The following is a 12,358-nucleotide window of genomic DNA, read 5'->3' as shown; positions in this document are numbered from 1 at the left end:
TCTGCTACAGGGGTGTTTCCTGTGTCCAGAAGTCCATCCCAGTGGGTGGACTCAGGAAATTAGGTATTTCTACCATAATCCCTTGCACCACTATAAATTTGGCGGTGGGGTCTGGCACTTCCTCTTTCCTTCCCTCTCCCAGACTTGGTAACTGGGGGAGAGATCTCCCAGCCATGGGCCTGATTGGGCCCAAGGCCACAGGGGGATGGGCAGTCTCAGGCCTGGCCAGCTGAGACTAGCCCAGCAGAGGGAGGGGGAAGAAGGAGCCCTGGGGGTTTTGGATGCACCCTCAGGTGGGGATGGGATCTTTCTTTGTCACTGCGCTTTGGGTTTTCTGTAACATTCACTGCTTTCTATTTAAACTTTCATCACTTTTGCAATCAGTTTGTCTGAGTCGTTATTTCTGCCTGTGGTGGGGAGGGGACCTGCCCCAACCCATTACACATGATCACAGTTTATAGCATCAGGTAGGCCGTAAGACATAGACTCAAAAGAAACAAAGCGACTAGCCTGCTACAACAGAAAAAAGCAGTCAGCAGTCAGGAAGATGGAAATGAATAATTCAGGTAACCTTTCCTGTCTAGGTAAGGGAGATGTGCCATGTTTCTCCGCAGGCCTGAATATTTTGGGCTGGGGTTGTTAATTTTTCTGTGGAGCACGTACAGAAAGGGCAACACAGGCAAGCACTAAGAGCAATCCAGCTTCTTCCATAAATCAGCAGGATACAGTATCCAGTTGTTTACTTAGCATAATTTTACACAGACTAGACTGGACAAGTCATGAAACACTGGGCACAAGAGCTGAGAAATGCTGCTATTAAAAAGGCATGCAGAAAACTTTCCCAAAGGATGCCAAGAGTGTGTGTGGGAAGAGGTAGGAGGAAGAAGCAGCAGTGTAGGGGGTAGTAACAAGCAGAAAAGAAGCAATTGTGTTTTTCCCTCAAAATCAGTTACTAAACCTTTGAAAGGAGAAGCATCGCTGGAAGGGTAACACAGAAGCAACACTGGAAACAACCATGCAGCTGCAAAGAAAGCCTCCAAAAAGCAAAGTCAAGCCATCTGTTTAGAGTGTAATGCAACTTAGCAGCTTAGATATAGGCAGATTAGCCAAGTATACTTTACAAAGTTTTTAAATGCTATTTGCTTCACAAAAAAATGGATTCTTCTAACTAAACTGTGACTGCCAAACCTTACAGCATACTTGTGTTGCATCTGATAGCATCAGTCACAGCTCACTTGGTATCCTACAGTGCTGCATACCAGTACACAGCAAGAAGCTCACAGAAACTCGACAGCATGGTCAGTGAGTGGAAGGGGTCAACACAGACTAAACACTGCCTTCTCCAAAACAATGCCTCAAAAGGAACAGTGGCTCTGCAAGAAAAACATTCAAGAGAGACTACAGCAATCTCTCAGATAATGCCTCCCCCAACAACACACACATGCAGCCAGAGGTTCATCCTACATATGTACATTTTTGAAAACAATTTTTTAAGTGTTTCTACACTGATAGTTTGTATTGTTTTCCTTTTATGGTCATTGGGCTCATTCCAACAACAGAAGAGCTTGCAGTTGATGAGGACTGCTGCTTTTCTGGTTTCAGCTGTTCTACACTACAGCAACATTTTTTTTTCACCCTACATGAGTTCTAGCTTCACACTCGGAAAGTGAAAATAGGACCTCCACATACACCATTCTGTAGGAAGACTTACAGATCTTCAGATCTTACAGTCCTTGCTTTAGTACTGCAGATCTGAAGATTTATGAAGATCCACGCAATCTTCTTAAGTCTTTTCTTAATTTGTTCAGAGAGCAGGAAAGTGGAAGAGACAGGAAAGTTTCATGCATACCAATAACAACCCCCCAACATTTCAGGCAGCAGTGCTAACTAGTCATAACATATTCTCAGATCAAGCTGATATCTTCAGCCCACCTCCTCTTTTCTCATCCTAACCACCATTCTTTTCAAAATTAAAATCTAAACATAAAACCACAAGAAAAGCTGAGGCGGATGAAGAGTATTTCCACAGTACCACGTACAGCAGTGAGCTGTAATGGTGCTTCCAGCATCTCTCGTTGGAGGTTATACTACCTTGCTTTCTTGATGTCAACCAAAACTTTTTAAGGAAAGCCTTCACTCTGACTTTGACACCCTTTCCGTTTGGATGATCAAGGTTTTACAGCCCAGACCTGATGTAACCTCACTGATCCTGAGCAGTATGCGAATTGTAGAACTGGGGCCTTGAAAACTGAAAACCTGGAGGGTGCCCACACAGCATGCCAACACATTAAGCTTCCTAATTTGTTAAGCATTTGGCAAAACAAGCACTGGATCAGAGGTATCCCAGAAGAGAGTCCTGTGTCTCTTCTCAAGGCAGGTTAGACAAAACAAGCAGATACCCTCTACTGCACTGCTTGTATTTAGGCAGAATAGCATCACACTGCCAGAGGAACATGCGCAGAGGCACAAATCACTAGAGTTAGCTGCTCATCAGAAAAATCACCATTTCAGGTTTGTGGAAGTTTCCACTCACGCCTGTTGCCCCATGGGCACAGACACAGTCACCATTAGCCTGTAAGAGTAGCTCCTGTAACAGTCGCTTTTGAAGCACACTAAGAAGGTAAATTTGAGGCTATAGTTTTTTCTGCATTTCTTTAGGAGCAGTGCTGAAAGCAGCAGTCATCATCCCTTCTGCCTCTGTCCCACTGTCCCCACAAGCTGCTGGGAGCTATAACGAGAATGGAGCTGCAGAGCCCACCACCAAAAGGAGATGTTCGTGAAGCCATCCCTTGAGGAGCTGAAGCCATGGCCATCTCTAGCAGCAACATCAGTTTGAACTACTGGCCCTTCTCCCTTACAGCCATCAGCAGCTCTTTTCCAGTTGCATGCCACCTTTTTCATAGTGACAGCACAACTGTTGTGCTAAACCAGACCAACAAACCAATGCAGGTTATAAATAACCAGGGGAAAGAGAAGAGTGAGAGTATTTTTAAGCTGGAACTGGGGCCTGTTCACTGATCCAGGTCACCATATGGCCCTGGGGCAGTTGTGCCGGCACAAGTGTTGGGAGACAGGCAAAGAAAAAAACAGGCAAGAGTGGATAGGAATATCCTACAGACACATCTGCCACTACGAGACTGGTACGTGTACCACTGGTATCACCCACGCCTGCTGTTAGCAACAGTACCATCCATGCCTGGTGTTAAAAAGTAGAGCTGACTTAGCACAACTTGGAAGACTTTACACCACATTTGTAGCCCCTGAAGGCTCATTACTTTGGATGAAAACCACATATGCTCCACTGGTAAGAACAACACTTTTAAGCTGCGTGGGGCTAACATCTCCGAGCTCCTCCCTGTGACTGCCCTTCAGTCCCTTTAAAAGCATGAGTTTGTGAGACAAAAGATACATTCCCAATATACAATCAGCTTTACAAAACCAGCCAAAAGCTACAGAATGTCTCAAAATGTCCTGCAACATGATCTAAGCAAAAGAAAGCAGTTTTCAACTGTTTCCCTTCTGCTGTGCAATCTCTCCATTACAACTGTTTGTGATTAATATATGCTTTTAAAAAAAAAAGAGGGAGCATGCAGTACAGCCAATCTTAATGTTATGGGAGAAGACTTCTCCATGCACAGTCCAGCATGCTGCTCTCTGTAAAACTATGGCACAAATGGAAACACTTCTTTGCTGTGCAAAGAACGCTGACTGTGTGTCAGTGGACCTTCATTCTTCACTGGTTTGTCTGCTTGTTAACGGCAACAAAAGAGCAGTGCCTTCTCATGAAGGTAGCCTTTGAAAATCTCCAGCTGAAAATTGATTTTTATCAGACCATCTTACAATGTCTTGTGTCTAGCTCTTGGCAGACAACAACAGCTTTAGTCAGAGAGCAGCAGTCACTCTGCCCATCGATCACAGGGAGATTCAGAGATATGATTGAAGTTCTATCAGTTGACCTAACCCTGTTGTTTTGTTTTCCTCTGTCTCCTGTCTGTTTACCCATTACACCCCAGACACTCACCCAGGAGCTTGTGTCCAAGGCCTTTTTTATTTGTTGACACCTATATAAACATTAAAATATAAACCATTTTGCAGCAACATCCTTGTAGGAGTTTTGCTTACTATAACCCTTGCTCTGTACAATGTACATGCATTAATATAACTATTCCCCTAGTACCTACATATGATTGAGGAGTTCAGAAACATATGACACTTGGTTTGAAGAAGCACAGGTTTTCTTCACAAATATGGTATCAGCCAACCATTGCAGATAATACATGGGAGGATCTATCTTGATTTTAGATCTGAAGTTGTTATGCTAATTTGCAGATAAACCTCTATAAAATGCAAATAGAATCAACAGGGGGAAAGCCCATGCTTTTCCTGATCTGTTTTTGAAGACTTAATTTCAACTGCTTTCAAACAGCATAAACTGCAAGACTCCCAAGGATCCAGATATAGGCATGTATTTTCTTTATTTCTTTGACTGGGTTCAATTCCTGTCTTTCCCATCTAAAGCTCCACAGTAAATCCCCCTGGGTCAGTTACAGCTACTACTTTACACTGCTGAATTCTGCCAGCATCTGCATATCATTCCTGCAGATGTTTTTGTTTTCAGTTTCTTGGAACTTTATTGGACCCATTCCTTTGAATAAATGCATACCCTTTGTAGGCTGCAAATGTACCAGGGAGACTATTGTCCTCTGCATCAAGTTGGCTACTCACCTTCTTTTTCAGTAAAAGCAAGATGCTACACTTAAGAGACAAAAGTGGGAAGTAGGGAATGTGACCTTTTTTCCCCCTCTTCTAAGAAATTTCTGAAAAGGGAGTGCTACATGAGTTCACACATCTTGGAACCAGCAATGCAATTTGTGAAGGCCAGAGGCCCCAGAATACAAGCACACAGAAATCTTGTAAAGGGCATACGGGCTCGATAGGCCCAGTCCTGCAAGCAGAAAGCACATGTTCACATGCAACGACCATGCCCTTCAACATACAACTAAGTCAGATGCCATGTCTCATTATTGAATTTTACACATATTGCTAATGAAGTAGAATGCTCTCCTACTCACCTCAGTAACATCCATGACTTTGATGGCTGCCAGTTGACCTGTTTTGACATGTCGACCCTGAAGAAGAGAGAGAACAGTCAGCACCAGCATTTCACCCATCCCATCAGCATACGCAGAGCAAAACATTCAGACGTTGAGTACTGGCCACTGGGTTTCCCCCAGCTGTGCTGGGCTCTTCTGATACTTCATATGAAAAACAACAAATACTCTACATGACCTTAAAAAACCAAGTTTCTTTTTAAAATGTTCTTATACAATCTTAGAATCCATTTCTTTTTCTCCACATTAAAAACGTAACTATCAAGATTAAGCACAGATTATGTTCACAGCTTCCCCTCCCCTTTAGCAAGGCTCACAGCAGTAATGATAGTTTATTATCACGCCAGAATAAACCCCACATATTGAATATTTTATTTCTATGCACCAGTGCCTGGTACATGGGTGACATATTACTAGGTAAACATTAACGCACTTAAGGAGTTGCAAAAGACATTTCTCTTTGGTTTGGTCTTCACTAGTAAAACGTAAAGTATGGTTTCTTCAAGTAATGCCTCAGATCTGCAATAGCTCTCTTCACCTTTCTGGCCATAGTTAGACAAGAATAAGATGTTGTCTCCCTTCAGCTACTCCACCATAAGGGTTTCTCAGTACAGCTGGACCTGAATTAAGAGACCCCAGCTCCTGTGATTCTGAGCTCCTATCCTTCTTTCCCCAGCGTCCCCCCAGCCTCCTGGGAGCTCTTTCTGGAACTCATCGGATCATATGATAAGCTGATTGAGATCACTAAAATGGCAGAAAGTTAACACAGAAAAAGCCAACTCTGGGGTGGGGCAGGGGATTGCAGATCAGGAAATTAAACTGGTTTGCTCTGCAGTCGGAGCAGAGCCAGAGCTGGCAGGATGCAGATCACACAGCTGGGAGGCAGGCAGCATGACGGGCCGGGACCGGCTCCTCCAGCCCTAGTGGGCTGTAACTCACCTCAGCTGACTTCTGACAAAAATTCTTTTTTCTCCAGTATATTTTTACACAAAGTGGGGCCACACTGATCAGCTGTTCTGTTGGGATTTTTTTCTAAACAGACACTTAGAAATGGTCCTAGCAGTGCTATTTTCCACCTCTCCACTCAACACCCTGCAGTCTGCCCCAAAAGGTCCAGTCAAACAGCCCGGTTTTACAGTGTCTTTCCCAAGCATCATCGACAAAGACTGTCCTCTGAATCAGTCAAGCTTTTCAGCAAGAGAACTTTTTCAATTTTATCACAAATTACAATTTTTAAAACCTGCAATGAAACGAGTCACTGAAGTCCCTATTACTTTACCTCCCTCCTCACCAATTTCTAAGTTTCCCAGGCAGAAAGCTATACACAGCATCCACTGTAACTGATGGACATCAACAGCATGTTTTTTCCCTAGACTAACGTTTTCTTGTACAGCTTCTTTCAAGACTGGTAGCCCAGAACTGAAGCACTCCAAACCACCACTCTCTTTGGAAAAATCTCGACCCCTTCACACCTTATGATGTGCTCCATGGAGCTAATGGTCAGGCATTGCTGGTGCAGTAGAAAGGATAAAATCCTGCAGAATTCTCAGCCTCTGCTTTCTTTCACAACTCTTACTGTGCTGCGCTCTCCCCTTATTAACCAATCCACATGATTTCTATAAATAAATCACTGCACTCAGGCTTCTGCCAGCTCTGTAAACTCTATTTATTGCATGTATTTCTTTTTACAGATTAGTCTCAAGCTGGTTTTGATTTTGAAACAAAGTTAGGGTCATAATACATGTGCAGTGGCCAAGACTGACCTCACCTTGACCTTACTACTTCTTGAACCAAAGCCTTTCAGTAAGCCCAGGAGAGATGAAACTCCAGTTTCCCACCCTGGATCTATGCCTAATGACAAAAACCTGTGGTCTTCTCCTCAAGACTTACCATCCCACCAAAGGAGGAGGGGAAAACATTTTATATCAAGGTGAAAAATGCCTCCTTTCAGCTCTGCCTCTGTTTTCTACAGCTCCATGGAAGGAAACAAAAGGTCCAAGGACACTGGGAAGCAAAGTTTGAGCTACAGAAAGAATATGCTAAAGAGAGGAACAAGGACATCTCAGAGTAAAAGAAGCTTGCAACACTAAGGAGGGCTGAGGAAGAAGAAACCTTTTTGCAGCAGTGAAATACATTCACCCCTCATTCAGCAGTAAAATCAGGATACTAAAATGGTGGCAGAACGTACTCCAAGCAGAACTGGCACACAGAAGAGCAAAGTAGCAAGGCATCCATCTAGGGGATGTCACATATTTTATGGACAGTTTCCTCTGTTTCTTTTTAGATCTACCAACGACTGGTGAGCTTGCTATTTCCAGTGAGAAGCCTGAAATTTCCCAGGGCTCAGTTTCACAGCTTTTCTCAAGACAACATTCCTCCCTGTGAGACCAGCCCACTTGGGATGACTAATGTGCACCAGCCCAACCATCCTTCCCCTGCAGCTTTATGGGATCCTGCTGGTGCCTCCACTAGTCCCTGTGAAAACCTGGGCCATGACAGCTACAGCAGAGCACAGTGATTACTCATGTTTCACTTTGCCATTTCTGCAGCAGGGACGGGAAAAGCTTCTCCATAACCCTCCTAAGGGACTGGAAAGCAAGAGAACTGCAGACTGTGGGAAGCGTGGGCTGCTCAGTATCCCAGGCCAAATTTAAACCCTGGCCATTTCAGAGTATTCTTTAAAATTACTCCAGATACCCTTTTCATAATGTATGGAGTATTCACATTCTAAGCATCTGCAACATAAATAGTGGGGGAAGAGGTTGCATGACATTACATGAGTGAAGCAAAAGGACATTTTAAAAACCATGTTCTTTTCATTAAAAATGTTTTTAGAGGGAGGAAAAAAGTAAACATCAGAAGCACAACATATAAGCAGGAGCAGAGGTTTTGTTTGTTTGTTTATCTGCTTAACAGCTCTGCTGGAGAACAGACTTGTCAAACTACTGGCATGCTGGTGTAACTTTACTTGCAACACAAAACAGCTAAGCACTCCCCTTTCGGAAAACAACCTTTAGATTGTCATAGCCAGCTTTTGCTTTAGAAAAGAGTGTCTCCATTAAAAACAACAGTCAGAAAAATTCAGAAGTGGTTAATGCTACAAAAGAACTACAGAAGTCACAGATGGGAGAAACTCTCTGAACTCAGTCCCCTGGCATATTCAAATCTAACTCCTGGGGCACTTCACAAATGTGGTAGCCCTTAAGGCCCTGTTACAGTTTGAAGGGGGAACTTTAGCCTAGTCCCTGACTGCAAAGTCTGAAAATAAATTACCACTGGATGTAAAAGGAAAATAATGATAAAGTAATTCACTGGATTGCTAATGGGAACAAAAAGCAGAGGCATAAACAGTTCTTTCTTTTCTTCTCCTGTTGCTTCTGCTTGCCATCTTCTCTCTCTGTCTCTCCTGTGGCCTTTCAGGGTATCTCTGTTTTGACTACTGCGTGAGGTAACAGGGAAGAGGGAAGGGTGAACTGGTCCCCTGGGTCCATCCTGGGGGTTCTGAGGAGTTTCTGTGTTGTTTATAAATTTTATGTTTTTATATATATATATATTAAAAAAATGTGTATTTTGTATGTATTCATTGCAATTTTCATTTTGGAGGCTAATTCTCTAAATTAGGGGGGGTGGTAATTTCAACCCACCACAGGCCCCAATCCAGACACCATCTCAGCAACACTACCAGCTAACACTCCCGGTGGGAGAGCATTTTTCTTGCAGTATGGGCCCCTTGCTTTAGCACTGTCTGGAGTCACAGGCCCCCAGGGCACCCCAGGCTCTCCCCATCCCGCCCCTAGGCATGGCAGAGCTTCCTGCAAGCTTTGTTTCTCCCTGCAAATTGCCAGCAATTTTCATCCAACTATCTGAAAAACTAGATTGCCACTAGATTGCAAAACATGCTAAGAGAAAACAGCACATTCTTAAACTACTTGTTAAATACCAGATTTCATAGGCTTAGGATCACAGGGTAACTGTCCTCTGGCCAGAAGTACTGATATGAAGTACGTAATGAAGACGACAGTCACCTCCAACTGTCTCCAGAGCCAAGAGACTGAGAAGACTGCAAAGGTTGCACCAAGTAATAGCAGCAACAGATAGCAAAGGCTGCCCCACCTGGACTAGAGTCTGCCCCTTACAAAGTCTCAGGGCAGAGGCTACCACAAAACGTCCGCTGCACCTGGCTCTGATCCCCATGGAAAAGAGCCCACTAAAACATTCTCTTCATTTAGACTGGATATTAGGAAGAAAATCTTTACAATGAGGGTGGTGAGACACTGAACAGGTTGCTTAGGGAGGTCATGGATGTCCCCTCCCTGGAGGTGTTCAAAAGGCCAGGTCGGATGAGGACTTGAGCAGCCTGGTCTAGTGGAAGGCGTCCATGCCCATGGCAAGGGGGGTGGAACTATATGATCTTTAAGGTCCCTTCCAACCCAAACCATTCTATGAATCCGAGAATTTAAACTAGGTTTGTATTTAAACTAGGTTTGTATCAACCAAAATTTCTAAACTACTTGTCATCACTATAAATCCTTCCCACTTTTCTTTCACTCTGTTCATTAATCTATTCAAATTTAAAGCATCTGCTTATCCTCCCAAGGATGCAAAATAAGAGCATTTTTAAGACTGCTACTGCACCATTCTGTTTTTAAATGGCCTGTCAGGATGAGCAAGTCAATGGAGTTGAACCTGGTGACCCCCAAATCTTGTCCTGTTCCTTCTCCCCTGAATGACAGAAAGATTATTTACATATGGAGTGTTTTAAAAACCAGCTCTTCTCAGCAACACAGCAACACTGCAGCAGTTAACTGTATCTTGAAGTGAATCCACTACTTAAGCATATTCCCAGTCATGTCTGATAGCAATATGCTGCTTATTGCTCATCTCAGTGGGCTTTATGCATGTTGAAAAGCACAGGGGACAAGGGGAATCCTTGGCAAACTGCCAAGATCTGCAGAACATTATAACTTTTAAGCCTACCCACACTCTCCAAGTCAGTTAATACACCTACTTCTTACCCCTTTCTTCTTCTGCACAGCATTATTACCGTGAAATTTTGGGGTTGCCAAGGTTCAAAGGCAAGAGGTGTTATGTGCTGGTTTTCACGGTGCTTTTTTTCCTCCTAGGATGCCTTAATGTTATCAAAGAACTATGCAAATCAGATGTAAAAGAAATCCTATCAGCTCATTTACCTCCTACCCCTCACTAATTATCCAAGATAAATGTAAATCTCCTGCTAACACAGTTTCTGGATGTGTATTAGCATGCCTTTGGGGGGACTGTTCCTTGAAGCTTGCTCCCCAGCTAAATAGCACAGAAGCAGGATATGAGGAAGCATCACACACTGAGGAAGGCAGGCAGCCTATGTAACTTAGGATTTGCAAGCTTGGATTTTTCTGTACACATTTAAGGTCTCTAACCTCCCAGTATTCTATGCTGACAGATGTGGAAAGAAGAGCAACTAAACTGAATTTTCATTTCTATTTTCATTTGCTACAATGTACAATGAAGCAGTAGGATATACTCATGCTAGTAAGTGAAAACTCACCACCATACCACCTAACAGCACTGCTGTACAATGCCAAAATTAACTTCTCTGTTTGCTTCTCATCTAGTTTATTCTAAACTTCTATGAGTCTGAGGCAACAGTCCGTGAAGCAATACTCCCCTATTAGGGTGCACACACCAGAGCAGCAAATGATACCTTATTATTCCAGTGAATGTTTACCATTAGCTCCTTTTGTCACTTGCCCACACATAAAGTTGTAGACCAACCAACTCTGCACTGTGTGGTGCTTTTAGGCTATGCCTTTAAAATTTAGTTACAGATTTTGAGCAGAAAGTAGAAAAATATAAATAAATCACTATTGGGTGTTAAAAGGAAAACAAAAGATTATTCTAAACAAATTCATTGGGTAAATATCTAGAATAAGACATGCTGTACTGTAACAATTCTTCCCTTTTCTCTTCTGATCTCTGGCTGCTTTTGCTTTGCTTGGGAGAGATAACATGCTTTTGGCTGGCCTTGGCTAAGTCTAACTTCTCTGCTCCGTTCTCTTGTCCCTTTTGTACAGGGGAGTAAGGGGAGGCAGGGAGGGAGAAGCTACTAGCTTCCCCTGGTCCTTGGCCAGGGGGGGCCCTTGTGCTGTTTATTAATCATAAATATCTGTATACTATTGTAAATACTGTATATTTTGTACATATTCATTGCATTCCACTGTAGAATGTAGATTCTGCTTGTAAATACAGCTTCATTTGCTTCTAACTGAGTTGGTCTGGCAAAGAATACATAGAATATACATAGGATAAACCAGGTTGGAAGAGACCTTCAAGATCATCGTGTCCAACCCATCAACCAATCCAACACCACCTAAACAACTAACCCATGGCACCAAGCACCCCATCAAGTCTTCTCCTGAAAACCTCCAATGATGGCGACTCCACCACCTCCCCAGGCAGCCCATTCCAATGTGCAATCACTCTTTCTGTATAGAACTTTTTCCTAACATCTAGCCTGAACCTCCCCTGGCACAGCCTGAGACTGTGTCCTCTTGTTCTGGTACTGGCTGCCTGGGAGAAGAGACCAACATCCGCCTGTCTACAGCCTCCCTTCAGGTAGTTGCAGAGAGTAATAAGGTCACCCCTGAGTCTCCTCTTCTCCAGGCTAAGCAACCCCAGCTCCCTCAGCCTCTCCTCGTAGGGCTTGTGTTCCAAACCCCTCACCAACTTTGTTGCTCTTCTCTGGACTCGTTCCAGCAAGTCAACCTCCTTCCTAAACTGAGGGGCCCAGAACTGGACACAGGACTCGAGGTGTGGCCTAACCAGTGCAGTGTACAGGGGCAGAATGACCTCCCTGCTCCTGCTGGCCACACTGTTCCTGATGCAGGCCAGGAGGCCATTGGCCCTCTTGGTTGCCTGGGCACACTGCAGGCTCATGTTCAGTCTACCATCAACCAGCACCCCCAGGTCCCTCTCTGCCTGACTGCTCTCCAGCCACTCTGACCCCAGCCTGTAGCTCTGCATGGGGTTGCTGTGGCCAATGTGCAGAACCCGGCACTGGGATGTGTTCAATCTCATGCCGTTGGACTCTGCCCATCTGCCCAGCCTGTCGAGGTCCCTCTGCAGAGCCTCTCTACCCTCCAGCAGATCAACTCCTGCCCCCAGCTTGGTATCATCAGCAAATTTACTGATGATGGACTCGATGTCCTCATCCAGATCATCAATAAAGATGTTAAAGAGCATGGGGCCCA

The 12,358-nt window shown here is 44.0% G+C and overlaps 1 protein-coding gene across 12 annotated transcripts in view; it reads right to left on the bottom strand.

The window, feature by feature from the left end:
* The window catches only part of MAP4K4 (mitogen-activated protein kinase kinase kinase kinase 4), a 191,457-nt gene that overhangs the window by 96,702 nt on the left and 82,397 nt on the right, over positions 1-12,358 (bottom strand). For all 12 annotated transcript variants that reach the window (XM_054163147.1, XM_054163145.1, XM_054163148.1 and 9 more), the window contains exon 3: positions 5,073-5,129. In XM_054163147.1, the coding sequence (XP_054019122.1) occupies positions 5,073-5,129 (57 nt within the window). The remainder of the gene's footprint in view (positions 1-5,072; positions 5,130-12,358) is intronic.

Source organism: Dryobates pubescens, chromosome 7 (genome assembly GCF_014839835.1).
Source record: "Dryobates pubescens isolate bDryPub1 chromosome 7, bDryPub1.pri, whole genome shotgun sequence".
Lineage (NCBI taxonomy): Eukaryota > Metazoa > Chordata > Aves > Piciformes > Picidae > Dryobates > Dryobates pubescens.
This window is presented reverse-complemented; position numbering and strand designations above follow the sequence as displayed.